The sequence below is a fragment of the Ostrea edulis genome, chromosome 3, assembly GCF_947568905.1.
Source record: "Ostrea edulis chromosome 3, xbOstEdul1.1, whole genome shotgun sequence".
NCBI lineage: Eukaryota > Metazoa > Mollusca > Bivalvia > Ostreida > Ostreidae > Ostrea > Ostrea edulis.
The window spans coordinates 70,433,382-70,461,326 of NC_079166.1; the positions used below are offsets into that span (position 1 = coordinate 70,433,382).

The window sequence follows — 27,945 nt, forward strand, 5'->3', positions numbered from 1 at the left end:
AGTTAACCAATCCTACGAATATCAAACAAACAAAGCATTACTTCCAAGGTGGTCCATCGAATAGCGACAGTTACTCTACACTCTTGACAGTACTTTTGAACGAGTTGAGTTACTGTTATTTATACATATTATTTACATCTTAAAATTATTATTAAATTAAATATAAATATTTTTTTTCCAATCTAAATATCATTATGTTAAATTACTTTACTATTAAAATCTTAATTATTTACATGTCCTTATAATTCCATTGATAATTTATGCTTATTCAATATTCAATGCATTCATTAACTTAACCTTCTGTTTTGCTTATTATTGATATAATAGGCCATCGTACCGTGGTTTCAGCGGGTGAAACGTCACAATAACACAAATTACGTTGTATGAGCGGTTTCAGTGGATGAAACGTCACAATGTCACAAATTACGTCACTAATTACGTTGTATGAGCGTCTTCACAGCGGCTGCCACGTAACTAATCTATTCATTCGCCATCTTCAATTTGCATGATTTATAGCTTCCAATATCATTCGTAAGTTTCCTTCCGGTTGGTGAGTAAAAAGTTTTACTTATATGTATAACTAAGGTTTTATCATGCATGTTTACAAATATGTAAACAATTTCGTATGTTTATATGCATGTTTACAAATATGTAAACAATTTCGCATGTTTATAAGTATGGAAATCACTAAGCATCATTATTCTACTGTTGAATTTTTATATGCTTACTAATATATAAACAACTACATGTGTTATACTTATATAAACAACTAAGCATATAATTCGGGCTTTCTATCGTGTATATCTATATGTTTATCAGTATGTAAACAATTACATATATAAATATCGTAGCATATTAATATTAGGAATATAAACTTTGCGTTTTTATCGTTTTAGTTTATATAAACATGTATGTTAAAGTATAAATGCAGCTATACATCAAATCCAGGTATATTATAAGTACATGTATATGCAAATATACATAAAATTCAGGTATGTTATTATACGTATGTATTTTGTAAACTTCTCTTTTTATGACAAACATTTAGATGCAATGTCGCAGTTTGTATGTATGCAGGCCTGCTACATACTATTATATTTAATATATGTAAGCTTGTTGGATGTATGCGATTTGTGATTTTGCATCTACTCTGTATTTTCATTAATTAATTAAATCTATATGTTTTGTAATTAAGTATACCACTTCTTATGGTTAATATTTTATCTGTCATACAATTTTAACATTACTAACTCACCAATTATTACATTATGCATCTTCAGTTTTATACACATAATACATACTATCGAATAAGAATTATGGAGCCATGTCGTGCTATAAGCTGGATCTAGCTACAGAAACATGGTACAGGGTATGAGGTGTAGCACCTGATGACGACCTCAAAATTCTTGCCTAATGACGATCTCAAAATTGTTGTATGGCAAAATTTATAATTAATAACTAATAACTAGTAGCACTCTATTATCAAAATTTTCTTTGGCGACCCTACCCTAATTCTTTTCTGTATATATTTTAGTTATTTCACATGTATATACATACCTACATCCCTATTACTATTACCTGTTACTAATATTACTAATTATGTAATAATTCTGGTATATTTATTTCGGTGTATCTTGATTTATTTGGGCGAAGGACGGAGACTCGTGCGATTACTAATTATTACCTTCTATTAGAATCCAAATAAATTAAAAAAATATATTTTCAATATTTAATTTTATATTTACTTATACAAAAATTTTAAATTTTAATTTACTTATTGAATAAATTAAATATATAAATAAAAAATATAATTTATTATAAATAAAAAATATTTTAATTATTTAATTTTAATTTACTTAAATTTTTTTTTTTTTTAAATTCTAATTTATTGAATAAATTAAATAAAAGTTATTATTAAATTTATTATATAAATAAAAAATATAATTAATTTCTTACTTTTTATTTAGTTTTGTAAAATATAAGTTACTTCTTTATTTCATTATGATTTATGACATACGACCACATGTATGTGTCCGGCCATCAAAAGACAGTACCGCAGTCATCAGACGTGTTGGTACACGATGGTCCTTATTTATTTATATTTATTTATTTTTAAAACCATGGGACAACCCATACGTCCCATACGGAGCATATGTATGTTACTACAACACACTTCAACTTCACTATGTTGGTGCATTTGGGAGGTGTTGGAGGGTGAGGCTGGATCGCAATGAGATGGATAGTATTATGGCAGATAATACAGTCACCAATCGGTTAACGATATATAGTTAACCAATCCTACGAATATCAAACAAACGTTTTGGTATAAATTTGGTAAATGACAATTTACGATACCTGTAAAAGAATTTGTGTTCAACGGGTGGGGAAGGGATGTTTTAAAAATATTTTCCGTTTTCCATTGATTCCTATAGGGAAATACGCGATTTTAACCCAAATTTTTGAGTTATTTCTCTTTGTTTTGTCAAAGAAATCAACTTTCATGAAAATTCATAAACATATCTATACTCACATAAAAATCATTTAAAAATGATAACTTTTAAAAATTGATCAGAAGGTAGGCGTCGAAACAGTACTATCGTTCGCAGTTCTTTACAATTTGGGAAGAGGCTTTCTTGTTCTACATCATTAATATGCATTTAGGTTTTCTTACAAATGTTTGGTTATAGAGAAGATGTTCGGAAATTGGTCAATTTCTGGGAGGTTTAGCTCCGCCTCTAAAGCCCCAGGGGAGCAAGAATCCTGAAATTTACAACTCATGTTCTCCAATGATGCTTCATATCAAATTTGAAAAAAGAATGGAATATATGGTAATCATAAAGTCAAAAATATTCTATTGTTGATGCATATAATCACTGACCATTTTGACCCTAACACAATACCAAAACCCTTACACCTGGAATAATGAAATTTACAATTTCGTTAAAGGACTACCTGCTCTTTGTAAATAATCCATTTAGTTTTAATTCAGTATCAATACCACTAAAGAAGGTGGTTATTTAAATGTTTTACACATAAAGACTTTAAACTAATTTTGTCCCCACCCCCAGGAGTCAAGACTTCCACCACGAGGATCATGAAATTTACAAGTTTTGGTAGAGGCCTTCCTGCTCTACATCACAATGCATTTTGTTTTTCTACAGATGTTCGGTTGTAGAGAAGAGTTTTGAAAATTGATCAATTTTTGCCAGAGATGTTTCATACCATATTTTAAAAAAAATTGGTAATTATCAAGAAGTTAAAAATGATAAATTGTAGACGATGCAAGACGATGGACGCTGGCCAATTGCAAAATATAAAATTGCCTAAAAATTCGAAACTTGTGAAATCGAATTTTTTGCTACGTTACTGACAACCATTGAAGCATGGCAAAATGTATTTTCACAAAGTGTAATTATAATTATGCAATGGATGACAGATACAAATATTATTTACTGTCCCCTCTAGTGTAGTTTCATCCCATAATATATCAATGATTTAAAGAAGAAAATTTATCAATTAATTATCACTTAATATAGGTTCTCTTACATGGAAATGTTGATTAAATTCACAAGGTAAAAAAGATCTTGTCAAAAGGAATAGACATATGATACGAGTGTATGAGAGTTCTTAATCGCTCACCATTCCAAAGTTATAAGCAAGGTTTAAGTGTCAGACAGACGGGGCAAAAACAACAAACCTTTAGTCATGGGGCATAATAAACACTTGAATCTTGAATCCACAAAGACGAGGAACAATTGCATTTTGATGTGCTTTAGTGTGGTCCCTCTAATCTTGAAAAAAAGTTCATTTATTTCTCGAATATTTCCATATCAAACTTCAATCTCCTATCATGGTCCCACCCTACCTCTTGGGTCCTTGGATTTGCACTACTGGAAGATCCTTGCATACATATTTTAGATGAAAGGTGAAGATAACGAACAGTGATCAATCTCATATATGTCTTAATCATGGCCCTGCTCTTCTTGAAAATATTTTCAAAGATGTTTTCCTGTATACCTTCCCAAGTTTAAAACTTTGATCCTCTGTTGTGGTCTCATCATACCCCCCACCCCAATGTTCGTGATTTCAATCTACACTATCTGGGAATGCTTGTATATTAATATGAGTATTCATGGCCCCCTTGTTATTGAGCAGATTTTTCCTATATATTCCCATGTAAAACTTTGATCCCCAAAAGCGGCCTCACCCTACCCCTGGGGACCACACTGTAAACAATTTTGAATCAGCACTACTTGGGAATGCTTGCATATTAATATGAGTATAATCATAGCCAATTGTTCTTGAGATGATTATTAAAGTTTTATCATATATATGTTCCCTTTCAAAAAATTGACCCCCTTTTGTGGTCCCACCCTGCACCCATGGGCCATGATTTTGATCTGCTTTAAACTGCACTACTTGGGTATGATTGCATATTAATATGAGTATTCATGGCCCTGATGTAATTTTTCTAAAGATTTTCTATATATTCCATTTAAAACTTTGTTCCCCTATTGTGGCCTCACCCTACCTCAAGGGGCCATGATTTGAATAAATTTAAATCTACACTATATGTCAGGAAGCATTCATATACATATAAACTTTTCTGGCCAAGTGGTTCTTAAAAGGATTTTTGAATGACCCCACCCTAATTTTGTATTTTCTTAATTATCTCCCCTTTGGTGGAAGCTTGGTCTTTCGTTTGAAACACATCAAAGGCAATATCATTACAGATGCCTTATCAAGTGTTTCATAAGTATGTTTTGTTATTTTGTTGTTGCTTTGATTGATGTATATCTGTATATGTGTATTAGAGAATTTAAGTTTTCATTGTCATTCAAACCTTTTTGAAGGGGAGGTGTTGTGTACTACTCGCACTCAATTGACACCTGCGACCTAGAGGGTTCTAGATCTCATGTTTACTTCTTTGGTAGAAATATGACGTAATATTTGCATTATTGTTTGTCAAGATTGTACTAGAAAATTCATTCTTATTATAAATACACTCTGAATTTTTTGATACTCGTAGACAAGCACTTTTAATAGGCATTTGGATTATAATTGGGAATTGGGATTTTTGAATTAACTATTTTGTGTGTGTAGACTCAGTTCGGCATGGATTTTAATATTTATTGTTCAACTATCGTAAGTTAATATTTTGCTACTGTTTCAATTTTCTTTCAATAACTAATTGTAAATAAATCTTTTTAATTGTTTGCAAATTCTGCTGCTTTAAGGGTTACTTCTGACCCATACCAATATACCTCAAACAGCAGGAAACTGACTACAGTATTTTCTACATAAAAATTGTAAATTGTATGTAATATTTCAGTGTTTGATAAGTTTAAAACAATCACTATGCAACATTAAAATTTAGATATGACACTTTGAAACGGAGAAATGGCCTCTAAATATGTTTATTTACGATAATCAGAGTTTTTTTCAAAGTTGGGCACGCATCCAAATCAAAGGACCATAACTCTTTCTTATCATTTCTTATTTAAGCTTTATTAGCAGATATCGTTAAAAAATAATGCATTGAAACGTAGATCCATATATTGCAAAAAGAAATAAAGCACATTATACCATAATTTCTAATTAATACTTACACTAACACTGGAATTCCTCAAAGCACATCCATTTCCGGTAGAAATTTGGTTGGGCTTCAGGCAGCTCGCCTTAAAGTCTCAGGAGCAGCGAGATTAGGTTTCACTCGATACTCCCTGATTTTATGCTCTATTTAACACCGATGAAGGATAGGTTCCGAACACGTTAGTAGGGGTGTTTTTCTGGGACAGATACTATAATTGTCAATATTCAAAACGTCTGCCATATATATGTCAGAAGACTTTCAACATTATGTTTTAGCATTCAGTATTTTTATTTTTTGAAATTTTTTGTTTTTAACGTATCAATCATAGTTTTAAAAGATTTAACGTACATGTACATTGATATTGTTCTGTATCAATTGATTGCCAATTAGCATATTCCTATCTACGTTTACAGTCCAGTTAATTTTGCAGTGTGTAATATGACGTAAGCAAAATTAAAACCAGGTCATGACCGATTACTACTGTAATAAGCGTAGTCAGAGAATTAATAGCAATTTTTTTCTAATGTACAACGGACCAATGTTAAAGAAATAAAGATCGCGTTTTCGTGTACGTTGCAAAATAATCTCCGATGTCGAGAAATGCTGTTTTGAAATATAAAAGCCGAGGCTTTCGCCTAACAACATTTATATATTTTTAAATTAAATTGATATAGGATAAATAGAATATCATATGCTAAACGCGCTAATATGATATATTCTATGGATTTTAGTATGTAATAATCTCTTTTGAAAGTTAAAGATAAATCTTTACCTACCTATATATAGTCTTACGCTGAATACTCCATATATTAGACCAGGATTGTTTTACCTTCTTTCTGATGTGTTCACTTGTTACTGCGAGCTACTTACAATATTGGATGTTGATTGACAGGGAATTCCGAGTAATCAAATAGAAAGTACATTTTAGTTTTCAAAAAATCAAGTGATCTGTGCGGAAATTCCACATTCTGAGTCACATCGAGAACTAATGGCAGAAGGATAATTCGTACCCTCAAGTAGAACCCGGAATCAGCGGAAAGTAGTTTTTATATCTCGAAGTAAATGCGCGTAATAATATATACAAGTGAAACTCATCTGGTAGAAAAGAGTAAATGTGCCTACTTTGTGGATGACGTTGTCATACATGTACCAATTTACAATCTGTTATGAATCCTTTTATTAGGTCTTTCCACTTTTCTTTGTTTTTCTTATGTTTATTACTATCATTATTATCATTTTATATTTCTTTTTCTGAGGAGTGGTTTTTTGTTTCAATGCTTATAGATGAATATACTTTATAATTATATAGAACCTAAAAATATGCTTTAATGGGAGCATATCCATATAGGGGAATTATTCCCAACTTGTTGATTAATGGATTTACAAAAGTTACCCGTGGTCACTGTTATAATGTAATGATTATATAAGGGTTACCGCTGACCACCCATTAATTTAATGGTCATATAAGAGTTTCCTCTGGTCACCCGTTGATGTAATGGTCATATAAGGATTACTTGTGATCACCCATTGATTCAAATATCATATAAGGGTTACTTCTGGTCACACATTGATGTAATGGCCATATAAGGGTTACCTCTAAGCACCCATTGATGGAATGGTCATAAAAGGGTGACCCCTGGGCACCCATTGATGAAATATCATGTAAGGGTTATTATCTCTGGTCACCCATTGATGAAATATCATATAAGGGTTATCTTTGGTCACCGTTTGACGTAATAGTCATATAAGGGTTCCCTCTAGTCACCTGTTGATGTAATTGTCATATAAGGATTACCTCTGGTCACTCATTGATGTAATGATCATAAAAGGTTTACTTCTGGTCATCATATATTTAACAATCAGATAAAGGTAACCGTTTATCACCCATAGAAGCAAAGGTTATAAAAGGGTTACCTCTGGTAACCTATGGATGTACTAATGGTCATACAAGGATTACCTCTGATCTCCCCAAAGGTAGCCCTTACATAGTGTTAAATCTAGGATCTAGAGAGGGCACACACATCATATACTCAAAAGGGCACTTTTCGTCGTGGCAAGACAATTTCGGGGCACTTTCATTGTATCATGCTACGATAGTAATAGAATAATCATTTAGCCTCTTTAAAAGTTAATACCTGCTGCCATGATTTTAAACTTTTCAGACACCCTTGTGAAATAAAGAACAACTGTGTATATCAACAAATATCTTTTTTACATTTATATTTTGCTGTTGATTTAACATGATACATTTTCCAGAATATGATTCATAGGCAATATAATATAACATAATACATATATAAGATTATGATTAAGTGCATGACAAGTTAAATAAGAAAGACAGAACCGTTGTCATCATACTTATAGCTACTATTGCCTTATTTCATATCAGTCCATTCATGCAATGTCAGATCCTCATCCAAGTTGAAATGGACTGCTAGGGTGGAAATTGCTGCATCCCCATAGAAGACAAAATTGTTTTCATCCACAGTGCTTAGGTTGAGAACAGCAAGACTGTCAATCAAGGTGGAATTCCCCATCCTGTCCTCCATGTTGTGATTCAAATTGTCAATGAATTCATTTTTGGCTGCTTTAATAGTCTGGAGAATGTCATCTTCCACTATTATTCCTAATCCTTGTGCCACAGATGATACTCAGCTTGTGAATGGAGGGTCTCTCTCTTTCATCTTCCTAAGGGTAGATAGTGTTTGTGTCACTCTTGGTTCTATGGTGGATAGGTCAAAGGTCCTGGTAGGAGAAGCCAAGGCAATGCATATATCATAGAGAAGATGGGTGAAGTACAGCTTCTCATATTTACTTCAACATCTTAAGGAGGCTGCTCGCTGGGATTCCTTGACTTTCCTTGATCACCTTGTCATGTCCAGATGAAACTGCATTTTCGAGATCTGTTATTATAGGCAAATACAGCTTCCTTACAGTCTGAACAGCAGCATCATGACTCAGCCATCTTGTGTGCACTGCTCTCTTCACTGTGATGTTGTTCTGAACAAAGATAGTAACTGAAATACAATCAGATTGTTAATCAGAAATAATTTCAAATAATTTTCATTTTCTAATTCCTTCTAAAACAATATCACTTAATAACCAAGTATTTTTTTATACGACCCGAGTCACCTCGATCAGCTGATCGGTTATTGTATAATGTTACAAGACATAAAACTGATTTACAAATCGTAAGAACATACCTGCTAAAAAATTGGAACAGCCGTCTGCATTTCTTTGCCTGTTTTCGTTCTGCTTTATACGCTTTCGTTTGGATCTCTCTGATGTCGGTATTTTCGTCTATTAATATACGTAAGTTCCGAGATACAATATGGCGTCTCTGTTGATGCTTGTAAAAAGTGCCCGTATGTAGGTGAGAAGTGCCCGTATGTCAGTCAACAAGTGCCCGTATACCGAGAAAAGGGCGGACATTTTGAAGAAGAAAAAAAACGAGAAAAAAGGGCATGGCGCAGTTAAAAAGGACATGGCTCCAGTCAAAAAGGACATGGCGCCGCGCCGTTCTAGTTTGCTTTAGATTTAACACTACTTACATGACCATTACATCATTGGGTGACCAGAGGTAACCCTTTTGTGATATTTACATAAAGGGTAACCAGAGGAAACCCTTGTATGGTCATTACCTCAATGGGTGACCAGAGGTAACCCTTAAATGACCATTACATCAATGTATGACCAAAAGTAACCTTAAATAATATTTACATCAATGTCACACATCAATGTAATACACATTTAAAGGAAACATTTGGTCACCCAGAGATGCACTAGTTTTACAACGGTTACCTTTGGTATACCTTATAGTATATTTTGTATAATTTCACATCATAGAAAGGTGTCCTGAGGTAACAGGCATTTCAGTGTATGGATGACCTTAGGTCACTTTTTAAAAATTTCGACTTCTATCTCAAATACATAACCAAGTAACAGGTAGAGTGACCACATGACCAATCTCCTTCTATGTCCGAAATTCATACTTCCCGTTATCTCTTATACACATCTTACAGACACGCCTTATATATGTTATAATTTCTATTTACAACAATTCTAATGAACAATTACAAAGTCAAACCATAACATGAATTAGACAAGATTTCCCTTGACCATCTGGACATAAATTTGGACAACCCTTACTTAAGGTTTGGTGAAAATATACCCGGTAGATAAAGAAAAATGAATATATGATATATTAATTTGATATAAAATGTGATAGTTGAATAAATATTACAAATAAAAAAAATACAAAAACATACACATAAAAAGCTCATTTTACTCTTTGGCTCAGGTGATCTAAACATTTCACCTTGACTCTGTTGTAGCATCATAAGATATAATTCATAGTAACATAATTTAATTTTCATGTCTGAAATCAGAAGGAGACCAGAGGTCATCCTCCTTCCAGCCCCCTCCCTTTCGAGGTGCAACATTATCTTATAATTATCTGTAAGTAAATTGCAAAGAAATAGATAAATAAAAGGATGCCATTCCAAGTTCAATTTCTCTTTCACTGCATTGTATTTATCATAATCTAGGTTAATATAACATTCTCGTATTTGGGAAAATCTGGGGGATGCAGATAACAGTGAATCATAATTTTTAAAATTATGCTATTGTTGCTTAGAAATGATGACATGTAAATGATCAATAATTATTTGCTCAATATTCATTTTCCTTTGGTAGTGTGGAATACACATTGCCTGCATTGTACTTTCACTTTTTTGTTGGAGTATTTTTATAGCGTAGTAAATAGGGTGATCCGAGGTCATACTGAAATGGGGGTGACCTTGGGTTTTACTTGAGGGTACGAATTATCTTTCTGTGACATAACGATCAATTCAGGGTAATAAAAGAGAAAAGATCTATAGGGGAGAACTATTTTCCGGAAAAAGTCACATCGTTATAACAACATGTAAATATATGTATTTACATATGTAGGCAGGACACTGATAACTTTATCAGTGACATCCAAGTATTCATCGAAAATGCACGATTAGTTTTTCAAAAATCAAATTATCTGTATGGAAATTCCTCAACAATTTCGGGGTACCACCGAGACAATAAGCATCAATTTAGGGTAAAAAAGAGAAACGACCTAAAGGGGAAAACCATTTCCCGGAAAACTGATATTGTTATATAAACTAGCATTTGTTTTGTTCTTTTATTTTGTTTTGTGTTTGTTGTATGTATTTTGAAATTTTCAAATTTACGATTTGAACCTAAATTTTATCATTTACTTTGCTGAGTTGACCTTCGAAGTTGATCTAAGCAGTGGTTTTCCAAAATAACACCGCTCTTGGTAAAGCCTTTGTCCTTAAAATCTTTCAGGATGGGTCTGTCCCGAAATGAAATCATTGTATTTTGAGAGCTAGCAATCTTAACAACAATTTGCAAGAGGACTTTTTGGAACATCACTGCCTTGTGTACAAATTCACGATCTACAAAAAATTCGAAAATTCATTTCTTTACAACCAGATTCATATCTACACCCTCAGTTCTTGAAGTTAGTATAGCACAGTAAGCTGCACAGTAAACTAAACACTGGTCAATTCTCGCATGGTTGACTGAAAGGGTGAACACGAGGTTTTTCTGATATGGTGGATTATACCTTTTGTGGAGTCTGTAAGTTATGTACTAATGCCCTCTGTTAATCATAGACGGTTCTCGTGTGTATATGTTATAATTTTTATTCTGTCTCTGCTTGAAGTTTTGAAAATCTTGTGATTAGAACACTAAATTCAGGATGGCAACCACGTCGAGTGGCTGCCATCTTGGTGAATATGATCCTCTAGGAAAGTATCGACGTGAAGACTTCCTTAGTATATATTCACTGGACAATTCTGCTTTGAAGTCAAATGTCATCATTAGTCCCCTAACAGTTTGTAAAACCGAGGAGGACTATAGGTATCTTCTCTGTCGGTCCATCCCTCTGTCTTTTAGTCAGTCTGTCCCATTGGTTTTCCAGATTTTTTCTCTCATGTTTGCGAGAATTCATTTGAAAGTTTCAGTGTACTTTCAGAGTAGCAAACTACATATCAAGTTCGAATTTCGTATTGTTTGATGGACAGATGTGAAAGAAATCAATTTTCATATTGTTACAATTTTATATTCATCGGGATCGGGATCGTGTTCCGATGGAAAGGCTGTAGAAGTAGGACTTCTCAATAGAGGCAGTCGACGAAATCAGTACCTAATTGTTTAAATAATCACTTCATTAATTTAACATTTCAAGCTCATTAATCGCAAGAGGAACATATTGATCACGTGAGTATTTCTTCTGTATTCGGCTAATGGAGTTAATGGATCAGTCGGCAGTACTCAATTTACCGCACTCCTGCAATCTGACTGAAATCACCGGTATTCGAAATCTGCCTTCGAAGAGTTGATAGTAAGTAATAATACCGACAGGGTTCAGAAGTCCTTTACAAGTAATTAAAATGCAGATATGAATGTTATATCGTTGTGTTATTTTGTGTTCCATTTGCACGATTATTTCCCTTACGTATTTGTTGCAAAGACGGTGACTGGGTGTTCCAGATTTGATGTTTTTTGAACTGCATCGAAACTAAGCAAATGGTACGTTGCACGATGACAGAGTACTGAATTGTCATGATTGTTTTTATAATCATAGTTATCAAACCCAAATTTACTTGGTGATGTGTAGGTGTGTCCAGGGGTCCGTGTTTGCCCAACTATCTACAATGTATTTTGTATTGCTTATGGGAGTTATGAGATTGATCACTGTTCGTTATCTTCACCTTGCATGCCACATGATTATGAATTATAGAGTTTCGAATAAGACTATTTCCTAACTGGTAAAAGCTACATGCGGCAATTGTACATGTATGAACAACGAAACATCAAACAAATTCGATATTGGTAAACATGATAACTTGATTTCAAGGTAAAACAGCATTAAATGTACATTTTCTCGAATATTACATCCGACAATTGATGGGGGCGCCAGTAGGGGGACATGTATTTGCTTATGAAATACTCTCAGAATGCTTGTTGAATGCATGTATGTGCATGAACATTGTGTCCCGGGTACACTTTATGCACGTATTCCCAAGTCTGGAAATCTGTACTACACTAGATAGGAAATCCCCTATGCAATATTTACTTAAAGGACACATCTCGTGTTTTTAAACTTTTTAATTTTTTCAGCAAAATTAATTCATTTCATGCCTAAAACTACTTTACATGTGTTTTAAAAGAAACAGTTTGCGTAGTTTTCGAGTTTGATTGCGATGAAATTCAAATCTTGCGATATGCATATTTTCTTCGACATTTTACGCGCCATTATCTGTGACGTCATATGCGACCTCGAGCGAGAAGATTTGAAAACATTTGTTAGCCATTTCATAAACAGATTAGATTTAATTGACAAACAAACAATTATCACATTAACGGCTTGTAAATAACACTGCATTGGGGTGTTGTGTGCCGTTTAAAGGTGTACTTGCTGTCAGTAGAGATGATTTGGACTGTGTTTTTTTCAATTTTCGAAGGAAGGTATGAGGGACAAGACGTGAATATTTTTTGTTGGCACAACGACTTTGCCATAAAAAAAACCCCAGTAGAATTTGTCCCTATACTTTTTCAAACAAGCTCTTGGACAAAGACGTATATAAACTGCGAGAAAATGGTTCTATCGAAGCTTCGCACTGTTACATATAGGCCTACCGCATATGCTTTCCGTTCTGCTCTCAAATTCAATACACACTCGCACCAACTGACCTTCACCTTGTAACACCATATAGGCAGAACTTTGCTAGCAGTGTCTACCAACTGGTAGTTTTAAAAAAGAAATTTAAAGATAAAAGATAATAGAACTTTCAATTATAAATAATAAAATATGATATTTCCCAACTTTGAATTGAATTATAATGCTTTCATTTTTTTTAAAGGAACGCGTACGTGTTTACAACAACAGCACGCCGCGCTCCCACTTCCTAAGTAACAATGTGTAGATAACAAAAAATAATGATTAATAAAATTGAGCTTGAATAATATAATTTAAAAGTATTGTGATTTTCACAATAACTTTGATCATTTTTATTATATTTTTTTTCCCGAAATGCACCCGTGACGGTAGGCCTAGTTGTCAATGCTACATGTACGTAATCGTATTATAATTTAGGCCTATCTAACTTCTCCAAAAATAAATTTAATAATAATTGCTCTGTTTATTTTAGAAAAGCAACAACGCTAATTACAGTTGTTTACAGAAATGGCATTACCAAATAGTGTTTAGACAGTGATCCCATGTAAACATTATTTACTCGCAAATTTATGCAGATTTCATACTCGCTTTCCTCGCTACATTTGGGTCGCTATTTGTATGCACTGGTGGCTAAAAGATATAAGACTCGGGAAATTTGTCAACATCGAAATAAATGTTATCCATGGTAAATAAATTAGGCCCCGAAAACCCGAGTTTTTAAAAATATCTAACACTACTATTACAACAAGTTGATCGACGAAGGTCGCATATGACGTCACTGTACCACGTGACTACCTATCTAATTAACTAGGCTTTTTGAAATCGGGGCTTAGATTTAAGTCGATATTGTGGCTAATTATCGCAATACTTCAGTGAACGAACTATTACAATTAATTTCTATAAGCATAAGGAAGACAAAATGCATATAATTCTGTATACTTTGAAAACACGAGATGTGTCCTTTAACGGGATGGAAGTGGTGAATTCCATATAGTAGTACAATCATCCACTATCGTTAATTTCTTACAAAAACATACAAGAAACCCTCAAGATTTACAGGGCAGCTCAAGAAAAGACGAAATTTGCTACGGATTTAGAATAAAACATGGAACACGTTTCGGGTGACTTGACAAAGAGAGATAAAAATAAAAACAGAAACGGAATCAGGAGCCGCGAGATTGAAATGACAGTTAAAGGGGTATGAGCCATCGTCATAATGACGGTAATTCCGGTGAAACTCCATTGTCTTCCGGTAAAAAACTGATTTACTCGTGTAACAAATTGCTTAGGAACCCGCAAACAGAACTCTTCTTTTCATGAAGGTAAATGTAGTTGAAGTTCTTTTCAACGCTTAATTGAAGGGGAAATATTTGACGAAGATACGAGTGCGCAATTTGTTAAAAAACAATGCGATACCGTTAGAAGCACAGGTAAAGCGTGAAGTACCATATATCTAGTGCTCATTTTAAGTTTCTTTATCGTGCCAACGTCTGCCGTAACACGGGTCGTCCGCTTTTAAGGTCATATCCTATCCGTGACTCTCGCTTCTAAATGCCAAGTATTTCATGATTGAGTAATGGATCGAACTACCACACGTTTGCCTCTTATGGCCTCCATGGCGTCAGCAGAGTTCGAACTCACGACCTCTAAGTTAAGAAGCTAGTACTCTACCACTTAGCTACCGCGACCGGTCAAGGAGGTAAGTTCACTGGATTGTAAAATGCCGTGTATTTCAAGCAAATCTTTTATTATTTATAGTAAGTTACCATACCTATACTGTATTCCTTAACTTCACAAAATCCCTTACAAACAAAGATGCATTGATGGATCCAGTAAGTGCTCTGCCAAACCTATATCTTTGCTTCCCACGAAAATATTAACAGTTGTGAAGGAGAAACTTCAAACTCACTGTACGACTATATATGCCAGAAGTGGTGTTAAACAAATGTGGAGTCTGAAATATTCTAAAGAATTTTTAGTAAACTTGAAATCGCAAAACTTTTTCGAAATCAATAACATCAAAACCTATGACTTTTCAACACTTTACACGACCATTCCCCACGATAAATTAAAGACTAGACTTTTTGACATCATAGACAGCTGCTTCTTCAACAAATAATGGAAAACGGAAATATATCCACTGATCAGTCATCCAAAAAAAATACTTTGTTAAACACCACTCTGATTCCACGCACAAGTACTCTTAAGTTGTAATAAAAAATATACTAGAGTTCCTCATTGACAATATCTTCGTGGTATTTGGTGATCAGGTCTTCCAACAGTTGGGAATCCCATGGGCACGAATTGTGCTCCTCTGTTAGCTAACCTGTTTTTATATTCATATGAAGCAGAATTTGTTCAAAAACTTCTACGCGAAAAGAAAAAATATCTTGCTGTGGCATTCAATTCGACATTTAGATATATCGATGACGTTTTGTATATTAACAATAATAACTTTCATTCATTTGTCGATTCGATATATCCCTGTGAGCTCGAAATAAGAAACATCACAGAGTCGTCCACTTCTGCTTCATACTTACATATTTTATTGAAAGTAGATATTATCAGCAAGCTGACAACTCAGCTGTATGACAAACGGGGTGATTTCAGATTCTCCATCGTCAACGTCCCATTTTATGTAGCGACATTCCATTATCACTTGCATATGGTATTTATATCTCTCAACTGATTCGATACGCAAACTACTAACAAACAAGTTGATGGTACAGGGGTTTCAAAAATCTCGATTGAAGTCAGCATTTCGCAGATTATATGGTCGTTATAACTATCTAGTTTGCCAATACAACCTGCCATTGGGTCAAATGCTGTCTGAGGTGTTTCATACCGATTGTTAAACCGTTCTTGGAACACTGATTTTGACTACGGATAACTCTGTTTACCTGATCAGGATATAGGGCTCACGGCGGATGTCGACAGTAGATGCTTACTCCTCCTAGGCATCTAATCCCACCTCTGATGTGTCCAGGGGTCCGTGTTTGCCCAACTCTCTATTTTGTATTGCTTATGGGGGTTTTGAGATTGATCATTGTTCGTTATCTTCACCTTTCATATAGAATAAAGGAATGGTTATCACCAAATCATCAATATCATTACCGAATGAACTGGATTTTTTTAATATACATACATGTATCACGTGTAAGGAATTTAAAGAATTACATGCATGTATGATGCTACATGTATGTCTGTCATGTTATCCTTATTATTGAAGTACTTGCATATAAAATTGTGTTTTTGATTTTGAAAGACATATTTTGCACGAATACGAATTTCAATTCTGCTTATGTTTTAAAAGGGAAGAGAGAATGCCATGACAGGTTAGGGTGCTACATGTAAATAAGCCTGTTTCATTGGTACTGACCATTTATCCTACTGTTGTAGCCTGTTATGTTGACAATATTATGCTCCGTAACAGCACATATATTTATTTTACAATGCTTTGCTCATATATAAATTAATACAGGTGTGCAGTAAAATTCTGTACAAAAAGTTTATTCTTACAATAGTATTGTAAATTTTTCTTCTTGTATCGCTTCTCACTTTTCTCAGATTTTAAGCCTTTGGGACAAAAATATATAACAATTGTATAATTTTCTTACAACAAGTACCAGGTTGTTTGGATCTTGCTATTGTAGGAAAGATAACTCTTCCACCCGGAATTTCAAAACCAACATTTGCTATCAAATTTTGTTTTATGTATGGTTGGATAGAAACTTTTTTCAATTTGAACTTTTTATATCATTTACATGTATAAACGTGCATTTTCTTTGTACTGAAGTTGGTACAGATTTAACCACCAGTTTTTAACAAATTAAATTGTGATGTAAAGAAAACCCCTAACCTTTTTTCCCCAGAAATAATCAAAAAAGTATGAGGACTAAAATATCGTTTTGTCGTATTTTAATTCAAACATCGTAAACAGGAAAATCTCTAAAGACAAAATGAGGAGTTCTGGAGTATGCAATTAAAAATTGATGAAAATCAATTTCCTTTAAAAAATGAATAAAAAATTGTGAAAAATAAACGAGAAATACTTGTGATCTGAGGTTATTACAGAAGTTTCTATAAATATATGAGGAATTGGTACAGGATTGATCGATTTATTGAATGAATATTGTTTAACGTCCCTCTCGAGAATATTTCACTCATATGGAGATGTCACCATTGCCGGTGAAGATGCAATATTTATGCAGGCATATGCTCGGCACTTATGACCTTTGTACAGGGAGGGGTATTTATCGTACCACACCTTCTGTAACACGGGACCTCGGTTTTTGTGGTCTCCTCCGAAGGACCACCCCATTTAGTCGGCTTTTACGACAAGTAAGGGGTACTGAAGACCTATTATATCCCGGATCCCCACGGGATAATTGGTACAGGAAAAATCGTAACATTCCACCTTAATGGAAAAGCATAACGGAAGAAGAAAGGTATGAAAAAGAACAAAGCAAAAATAAAAGTATAAGGAATTAACAGTCCTTTTTCTAAACATAGCAATGGTTATGATTTCGTCATGGAATTGTTACAGTTTGTGTGATGTATGAAAATGGTGTTTAGTTCTTCACAAGAAAAACAATTTGACATTAGAAGTTTACAAGAGACACATTGTTTAGATGATCTCATTTGAAATTACAAACACTTATGGCGGAGATACATGTATAATAGCAAAAATGAGACTTCATCTAATTCGAAATGCTGAATTTGTTCATGGTAAAGATAGCAGAGTTTTGCATATTAAATACGAAGAAAATGATGAATATTTAGGTATTATTAATATTTATGATCCAAACAATGCGAAAGATAGATGTTTACTAATTAGACATCTTTCAGAAAGGATTGATTTATTTGGAAAAATTAATGTAGCGGTTGATTATGATAATACTTTTGGTGAAATAGATCGGTGTAAAACAACAAAACTAAACATGATCAAAGTTACAGAATGTTGGTTGATGAAATGTGATAATAACAAACAATGATCAATCATAACTCCTATAACCAATGCAAAATAGATAGTTGGGTAGACACGGACCCCTGGATATAGCAGAGGTGGGATCAGGTGACTAGGAGGAGTAAGCATCCCCTGCCGACCGGTCGCACCCACCGTGAGTCCTATATCCTGACCAGGTAAACGGAGGTATCCGTCGTCAAAATCAGTGTTCTAAGAACGGTCTAACAATCGGTATGAAATACCTTAGACAGCATTTGACCCAATGATATGTTGTATTGGCAAACTAGATCGTTATAACGACCATAGAATTTGCGAAATGCTGACTTTAAAAGAGACTGTTTGAACCCTTGCACCATCAACTTGTTCGTCAGTAGCCTGCTTTGAAATGACTATAAGCAGAATAAGCTTTTTCGTATCGAATCAATTGAGACATATAAACACCATATGCAGGTGAGAATGGAAAATCGCTACATAAATAAGGGAAGTAGACGATGGAGAAGCTGAAATCACCCCGTTTGTCATAAAGTTGAGTTGTTAGTTTGCCGTTAATATCTACTTTCAATAAAATATATAAGAATGAAGCAGAAGTGGACGACTCTGTGGTGTCATTTATTTCGAGTTCATTGGGATGTATCGAATAGATATATGAATGAAAATTATTATTGTTAATAGATAATATGTCGTCGATATATTTCAATGTCGAATTGAAGTCCACTGCAAGAGTTTTTTTCTATTCACGTAGATGGACTACTGAATCAGATACATTTTCAAAACATTTTCTTTATATAGAAAAGACAAGAGTCCCATGCTGCATGTATAACGATCTTATTGATGAAAAATAGGATACAGTTACAACAATATTGATTCTATATAAGATACACAATATGATGTTTACACTAGATTTTATTCATCGGTTGAAATTGATATTGAACGTAAAAGTAGTTTTCTGTGTTTTAGTGACAAAATTCTTCACGAAAATGGTGTGGAAATGTGTGAAATGAAAATCACTTACGAAGAAATAGAAAAAAAACACACCAACAAAACAAAACAAAAGGGTAATGAAAAACGTCCAGGAATTGATGGACTCACGATAGGATTTTATAAGACATTTTTGAAAAATATCATTTATACACAATTTTGTATAGTTTATTTCATGAAATTGAAGCAAGAGAAACCGTATCACATTCTATGAAAATGGGTGTTAATACATTATTGTACAAGGGGCCCATTGGCCATATCGCTCACCTGCGTCATCTTGGCCTATGTCTGAAAACTTTCTAGATATATTTGCGTGTAAAACCTTAGTCCCTATTGTGGCCCAACCTACCCCTGGAGTTCATGAATTTCACGAACTTGAATCTGCACTATGTCGTAAAGTTTTTATGTAAATGTCAACTTCTTTGGCCCAATGGTTCCTGAGAAGATTTTTTTTTAAAGATTTCCCCTATATATTTGTACATAAAACTTTGATCCCCTATTGTGGTCCCAACCTACCCACGTAGGCCATGATTTGAATAAACTTGAATCTGTACTATGTCATGAAGCTTTCATGTAAATCTGAGGTCCTCTGGCCCAGTGGCTCTTAAGAAGATTTTTAAATGACCCTACCCTAATTTTGCATTTTTGTGATTATCTTCCCTTTGAAATGGGTATGACCCTTCATTTGAACAATTCTGAAAGCTCTTTACCCAAGGATGCTTTGTGCACAGTTTGGTTGAAATTGACATAGTGGTTGTAGAGAAGAAGATGAAAATGTGAAAAGTTTACAACGACGACGCCGCCGACGACAGACAACGGACAAATTTTGATCAGAAAAGCTCACTTGAGCCTTCGGCTCAGGTGAGCTAACAAGAAAAAGGGCGAAAAAGACTGCTGAAAAATTGAGACCAATGACTCTTTAAAATGTAGATTACAAAATTGTTTCAAGAATTATGTCAAATAGGTTGAAAGTATTTTAGCCTAACATTATATCTGAAAGACAAACATGCTGTATTATGGGTAAAGATAAAGCAGATACGTAAGTGTATGAGATATTATCGATATTGTTGAAATGGACGATATGGAAGGTTATATTTTAAAAATAGATCAATAGATTAAGAAAAGTCTTTTAATAGAGTAGGGCTCACGGCGGATGTTACCGGTCGACAGGGGATACTTACTTCTCCTAGGCACCTGATCCCACCTCTGGTATATTCAGGAGTCCGTGTTTGCTCAACTCTCTAATTTGTATTGCTTATAGGAGTTATGAGATTGATCACTGTTCGTTATTTTTACCTTTCATAAGTATCTTTTTCAGATTTTTAATGGGAATTTGTTTTTAGAAATGGTCGTTACAACTATATAACACTCTCTGGTATCTCCAGGGTTCTATGTTTGTCCTACTCTTAATTTTGTATTCTTTATAGGAGTTTTATCAATGTTCATTATATTCACCTTTTCACCATGATAAACACTAAACCTTTGATAATTCTTTTCATTATACTAAAAATAGAAGTGTATATAGAACTTGCACTCGCGATAGGGAAAATCAATATCACTACTGAAATAAATTGCATTCTCGCAGACATGAGGATAAAACAAATCAGTGGGCCCTGACCAATAATTTGTCAACTATACGACAGATATTTCTCTGGTTTTCATTGACATCCTCTTCATACATTTTTCTTTAAAATGATTTTACCAAGTAGTGTATTTTAAATAAGAAGTGGTACGTGTATATATTAAACGAACCTAATTGTAATTATTTCTATGTGACGTGCCCGTGAATGTACGTATATTACTCATGTGTTTATCAGTATTTTAAACTTGTTATTGTTATTTTAGAGTTAAACTTTAGCTTTATTTACCTCCTTACAAAATAAACTCATACAATGCAACATAGAAGTACATCTCATTTAGTCTGAAAAATGTAGCCGCAAATTTGGAATTTACATTTATTTACCCATCGCAAGGTCTGCGTCTAAGAACAGTGGTGCCTGTACATTTAGTCTTTCTCGAAAAGACAAGATTACATTTCTTTTAGAGAGTGATATTCAGACAAAGCTTGATGATTAAAAAATAAATTGTAACAACTCCCCAATGAAAATGGATGTGGAAGAGGAATCAGGGGTCATGTTGATGCAACAGATGAGGTGATCATGTCGAGAGGCAAACAAGAAAGTCAATCAAGCGAATCATACATGGGGAATATCACTTTGTCAAACGAGCTATTTTTAAAACAAATGATATCAAAAGCTTTTTTAAAATGCGCCATATGTGATACATGTAACATCCTGACGAATCAACAAGTTAGATAGAATATGTATCCCTTAACTAGGTGGTTTAAAAAATTAGTGTTACACCTTTGAAATTTATTCATCTTAAAATAAAACTTACCACTGATGAGTCATCCTCTTCTGTTTCGTGGTTTGCTTCACTGGAAATTGACATGAATATATTGTATATCATTCCAATAATAATCTGAGATTTGTATAAAAAGATTGATCTAACTAGTAAAAGAATTAAGTCTACACAATAAATATAAAAATTTAGTTTTTTAAATTAATGCAATTCTATAAAAAGACATTAATTCTGTATATTTTAGATATATTTGAATATGAAGAAATAATCGTTTGTTGAACGTACGTTTTGGTCTGATCAATAGATTGCAAACATGGTGGGCAGCTTGTTGACGGTTCGCATAGATCAATTCTCGAATCTGCCATTTTCTTTCTAGATGACTTTTAAAACTGTAGTTTAGAGCATAAAGATTGAATCAATTTTTATAATGAGTTAGCATTACAGTAGCTATTGGAATAACAAGAAAATTTAGGGGAAAATAATACACTGATGAAAGGATGAAAGTTTAATGTACATGACATATTATATGAGATTTGAACAAAAGCACGAAATTCAATATATGATTATATTATAGATGTTGCGTAATTCTTGAAGAGAGATGTATTTAGAACATTCATTGTGCCATGTCTGGATATGTATCAGGTCAAAGGAAACTCCCTATCAGCTTTATATCCTGATGAAAATATCTAAGATTAAGTATAGCATACATTATGTACTTTAAAATGTCAACCAAAATCAGTTTTAAGTAAGAGTTGAAAACTTACCTTTTTGTAGGTTTAGGCTTTATGTTAACAATTTTCACATCATTACATTACGATTCTTCTGACTTATTTATATAACCTTGATGTTCACGGTGCGCACTAATTATGCGTACAGCTACAATTCATATCATTCAGTTCCAAGTAATGATATCGAAAGTACGAAGCTTGCATTTTATTCCAATTTTGAAAAATGGTTTAAGTAATCTAAAAGAAAATCAGAAGAAATTTTGCCTGATAAAACATCTATGTGGGTGAAATTAAGACTATTAATCATATTAGAAGGCAACACTAAATATGATTCACATGAGTCTTTCTTGTTCGTTTATGATCAATATTTATGCTTATTTTTTATTCTGATATATACCTAGATACTGAGTTAAGGTTGATCGATCCTCGTGTGATGTCAGTTTTTTTTCAAAATCTTTTTCAAATTAAAATCTGTGCATGATAGAAATATATTTATCAGAGGAATTTTATTCACTGTATACAATAAACAAGAGGCCCACAGGCCTTATCGGTCACCTGAGTACTAGTGAAAAAGTATCACTATTCCCAAGGGTATGGAATCTAGAAAAAAATATCCTGTTCTGAATATCTAAGCTAAATTCTAATGTTCAGCAACAGTATAAAACAAGATGTATTCTTAAAACTTTTATGCCCTCAAAAGTGCACACATTGATGAAAGGCTTTAGGTACATAATATTATAGGTGTATTAACATTAAAACATTAAAGATATGACTAATTTGGACCTATCATAGAGTTAAAATCCTGGACTGTGAAATACATCATATTTTGTACATCCTTTTCTGCTAATCCTAAGTATGAATTTAAAGTTTATTCAGTATCAGCAAACGTGCACATAAATACTATAATTTATACTAAGTTTGGCACCACCCTAATACCAAAACCCCTACCCCTGGGATTATCAAATTTACAGTTTTGGTCAAGGACTACTTGTTCTTTTGAAATATCTATTTAGTATCAATTTAGTATCAATAACACTAAGAAGATACTATTTAAGTGTTTTACACATAAACACTATATAGTAAGTTTGGCGCCATCCTGGAGTCAGGACCCATACCCCGGGGATCATGAAATTTACAATTTGTTAGAGGCCCGCCTGCTCTATTTCACTATGCATTTAGATTTTCTTAAACATCTGTGTTTGTAGAGAAGAAGATTTTTGAAAATTGGTCGCTTTTGAACAGTTCTTGTTACGCGACTAAGGCACCAGGGTTGAAGGGATTCGGAACTTTACAATGTATGTCCCCCCCCCCCCCTGTTCCAAAGATGCTTCAAACCGAATTTGAAAAGAATTGGAATGATAGTTATCATGAAGTTACAAATGTATATTGTTCACACATTTAATAACTGATCATTTGGCCCCACCCTAATACCAAAACTCCTTCCCGTGGGATCTTCAAATTTACAGTTTTGGTAAAGGACTTCCTCTTCTTTCTAAATATCCATTTAGTTTCAATTTAGTATCAATAGCACTAAAGGATATGTTATTTAAGTATTTTACACATAAACACTATATAGTAACTTTGACCCCGCCCTGGGGTTAGGACCCCTATCCCGGGGATCATGAAATTTACAATTTTGGTAGAAGCGTCCTTGCTCATCATTATTGTATACTCATTTTCTGGGTTAGATGCTCAGGAGTAAAGTAGAAGGTTTTTAAAGGAAATACATCATTTTTGCAGTTTTCAGCCCCAAAATGAAGGGTTCTTAGGATGAGGGGTCATGGAAGTTACAATTTCCAGTCTCCTTCGCCTATAAATGCTACACACCAAATTTGCTCAAGATTGGACCAGTAGTTTCTGGGAAGAAGTTGTTAACGGACGTTGCACGACGCATGACGCCGGACGCAGACCAATTGCAATAGGTCACCCGAGTTTACTCAGGTGATCTAAAAAAATTGATAAACTATTGATAGTGAATACGTTTATATTTTCAACAGATAATCAAATATTTATAATGAAAAAAAAAATGTTGACAAGGGCAATAATTCCTATGCTGGTATTTCCTCTATTGTATGTCAATTATACAATGATTTCCCTAAAATCTACAATCAATCTATACATGTCTATACATTATGAGTTTTTGTAAGCTGTTGATATTAAAACAAATGTCAATTTAGCAATTTTTATTTATCTATTTTTATTATTCTGTTTCACGAAAATGTATGATTTTCTGATGTTGATCTATAGCTTTGGTTTTATATGTCTGACATCTTAAAAAGGTGGCAACATACATATTCTATTTAGTTATTGATCAAATTAAACTATATTGAGTGGAAATTAGTACAGTTTTTCCACTTTCAATCATTAAATTCTCGTAGAACTACTTGTATGATCTAAGGTTCCTAGCATTGTCATGTCTTTATAAATCATCACCGAGAGATGCTGTGAGGTGATGCAGTAAATATATATCCAGATCGTCTAATTGTTTTTGTTTTATTTGGGGGATGGTGTTATATTTTTTTCGATTTATCTCTCGTTGAAAAAAGAAGAAATTTTTAGAAAAAAATATTGCGAATTCAATGGTCGTTATAACTATCAGATCTGCAAACGCAGCCTGTCGTTAGGTCGATTGTTGTCTGACGTGTTTCATATTGTTTCATTGTTACGCGATTCTTTTAATGCTGATTTTGACTACGATTATTATCTTAACCTAATCAATTAACCTGTACGTTTCATTATATAAAACTACTTAAAAAACGATATTGCGTGAACAACATGTATATTTTCTGTAAAAGGAATAAAGTTCTTGACAAATCATGGGAATATTTCTCAATCCATAATTATTTAAATGTAAGGTAAACATATTTGCATAGAGTGAATCTAAAGTCCTTGCAGAATAGTTCATTCACATGCGCATACCTTAACACAAAATTCCATAAACAAGCACATGTAGCAACACTTGCTTTTCAACATTTTTCATTTCATCGTCAGACACTTCACGCATAAGCCTTTGAAATGAAAAATATTTACAACGTATAGTGTATATAGATAAAAATTCAGTTCTGTATTAATTCACATAAAATAGGGTACTGAAACTCTGAATAAAACATGCAGAACTAGGTTGTGTGCATAGTTACATGTAAGTTACGTGCAAGTCGCGATTATATAATGTAGGCATAGATCAACTGAGCTGGGAGCATAAATTCATACACGTATTACCGCTTTATAGTAATTGTCTTTCATCATTTGTTAGTATCATTCCATGAGCTCTGTGAATGCTTGATTAATTCATACAAAATCTGGATACGATAGAGATGAAAAAGAAAATGTGTATCTTTTACTCATACATATCAATTGCTGTGCGACAGTTTGCTTCCTTCACTGTGTACATTTAATACTAAATAAAGCTAAGCGTGTGGATTCTGGCATTTACCGGTACATGAATGTGACATTACTTTAGCAACATTGAAAAGGTGTAGTACTGTTGTTGTTTTTACCAGCAGTTCTGATTGTGAAGCTATCACAGATGTATAAAATAGAGAAATGGATACTAGATCATATATGTTTATGCAGAAACATGATTTTCTGTTGGTCCGCTATCTGATAGACTGGGCTTTGTATATATTCCCGCTAGGTAAATAATTGCAATCTGATATTTCACTGAGGGTGTCAGATAGATGACAAAGGTAATATGAGGGGTTGACCGTTTTGACACTATGTAATAGAAGTGAGGGGTTGACCGTTTTGACACTATGTAATAGAAGTTGTGATCCACAACTAAATTTTGATTATTTCCCAGGTTCTTTAAAATTTGAATTATATTGGTCTTATTTACGAGTACGCTGATATCTCCCGTATTTCACCCTTTGAGTCAGCCGTAATAATAGCACAGTTCAACAGACAAAGACGTTTATTAACAACACACATAAAGATAGTTAAAAGGTTCAACAATGATACAAAAGTGGTAAGGAAAAATCGTGTCTATAACTATAAAGTATATATAACGAGCTATAACTGTGTTGGGATGCCAACACAAATGTCTCCGAACACCTCCCCATGTCAGAAATGGTTTTTGATGCCAGATATGCACCCAGGATCCTCAAAAAACCCTAGAAACTAAATTTGGTTGAAATCCGACGGACTTGATATTTGGCTGCCATTTTCTTCAATGGCGGCCATTTTGAAACATTCCAAAATTGATTGGAAGGAAATACTGATGCTAGAAATGAATTGTGGACCCTCAATTTACCCCAAAACCCAAATGTTGTAGAGATTTTAACACTTTCAAATATTTCGGTATATGGCGGCCATTTTGAAAATGGCAGCTCCAAAAAAAATTTTGATGCTGGAAATGGACTTGGGGTCACTAAGTTACCCTAGAAATGGAATTTGGTTGAAATCCGACAACCTTGAGTTTTTGACGTTTTTTGGCCGCCATCTTGAAACGGCGGCCATTTTGAAAATTTGAAAAGTTGAATGCACCCCTCCTAGTGACCCCCTATCAGCTCACAAAGTTTGAAGTGGATCTGTCAAAGCACTTTCACAAAATCGGTCGGACAAATTTCTCACTAAAGAAGAGGAATAATAAGAATAAGAAGAAGAAAATAATAATAATAATAAGAAACGGAGCAAAAACAACATGTCTCCGACACTTTGTGTAATAATAATGATTAACCAACCCCAGGCCAGGATGGGGATAAGTTATTCTAACTAAATTAGACAGGGAAAAGGCCTAAGAAAAATGGGAACCCCTACTTGAATTATATGTTTATCTACCTAACTCCAAAATTTAGGTTTTATCTACCATAATTTAACAGGCGCCAGCAGAGAAAGACAAGGACTGGTGCAACTTGGCAAATACCCAGTAAGTCTGAATCTATAGTGATATACTTACAGCCACTTAATGCTTTCTAAGTCCCCCAATTAACTCACGAAAAACAGGAGATTTATACTAAATTGGGACAATCGAAAATCATAACTTTAAATATAATGAATAGAATACTGAGGGTATGAACTTTATCCAATATTAGTACCATCCATAGAGGTTAAATTACATACTTCCGGATAATTATCCAATGAGAATTAAGGTTACGGAAGTTAAAGATTGTTTTAATGATTGAACACGTGGGTATGCAGGAACCGCCGAAAAGGACTTATGTGTAAATAAAAAAAACCAAACTACAATGACGGTAGCCCAATGTCAGAGAGAGTTAAATATATCAGATAAAGCAATAATAATATGCATATAAATTAATTTCTGCTACACTCTCTCTACTAAAATATAAATGATACCATCATTTGTTTGAGAAGTATACTAGTAGGCTTATACCAAAGCAGTTTATAATCATAGCAGGAATGTATATAGACAAACGCAATATACATAAATAAAACACATAGATCATTGATATAAAGTTAATCTAATTTTAACATGCATGAGTTCATTTCCACCCGTGTGACGTTCATTTGGTAGGAAGTCCCCCAGAGGCGGATAATTATCACAAAGCAGTCCTGACCCCCTAAAAGCACTTCTTGGTCCCGAGGGTTTGTATCCTCCCACACCAGGGTATCTTTGGCTGTGTTG

General features: G+C 33.7%; 1 protein-coding gene and 1 long non-coding RNA gene across 3 annotated transcripts in view; one reads left to right on the forward strand and one right to left on the reverse strand.

The window, feature by feature from the left end:
- The window catches only part of LOC125674781 (uncharacterized), a 58,056-nt gene extending 35,515 nt beyond the window's left edge, over positions 1-22,541 (reverse strand). The window contains exons 1-3 of one of the 2 annotated variants that reach the window (XM_048912062.2): positions 22,401-22,541; positions 21,922-22,025; positions 21,673-21,712 (exon numbers count right to left, since the gene is read on the reverse strand). In XM_048912062.2, the coding sequence (XP_048768019.2) occupies positions 21,673-21,712; positions 21,922-22,001 (120 nt within the window). In that variant the 5' untranslated portion in view covers positions 22,002-22,025; positions 22,401-22,541. Of the gene's footprint in view, positions 1-16,231; positions 16,395-21,672; positions 21,713-21,921; positions 22,026-22,400 lie in introns of those variants that run through there. The other variant, XM_056158714.1, reaches the window with a different exon arrangement.
- Positions 4,659-26,937, forward strand: LOC130052786 (uncharacterized). The gene is made up of 2 exons (XR_008801178.1): positions 4,659-5,145; positions 24,105-26,937. It is a non-coding gene; the product is annotated as an uncharacterized LOC130052786 (long non-coding RNA).
- Positions 26,938-27,945: the final 1,008 nt, after the last annotated feature.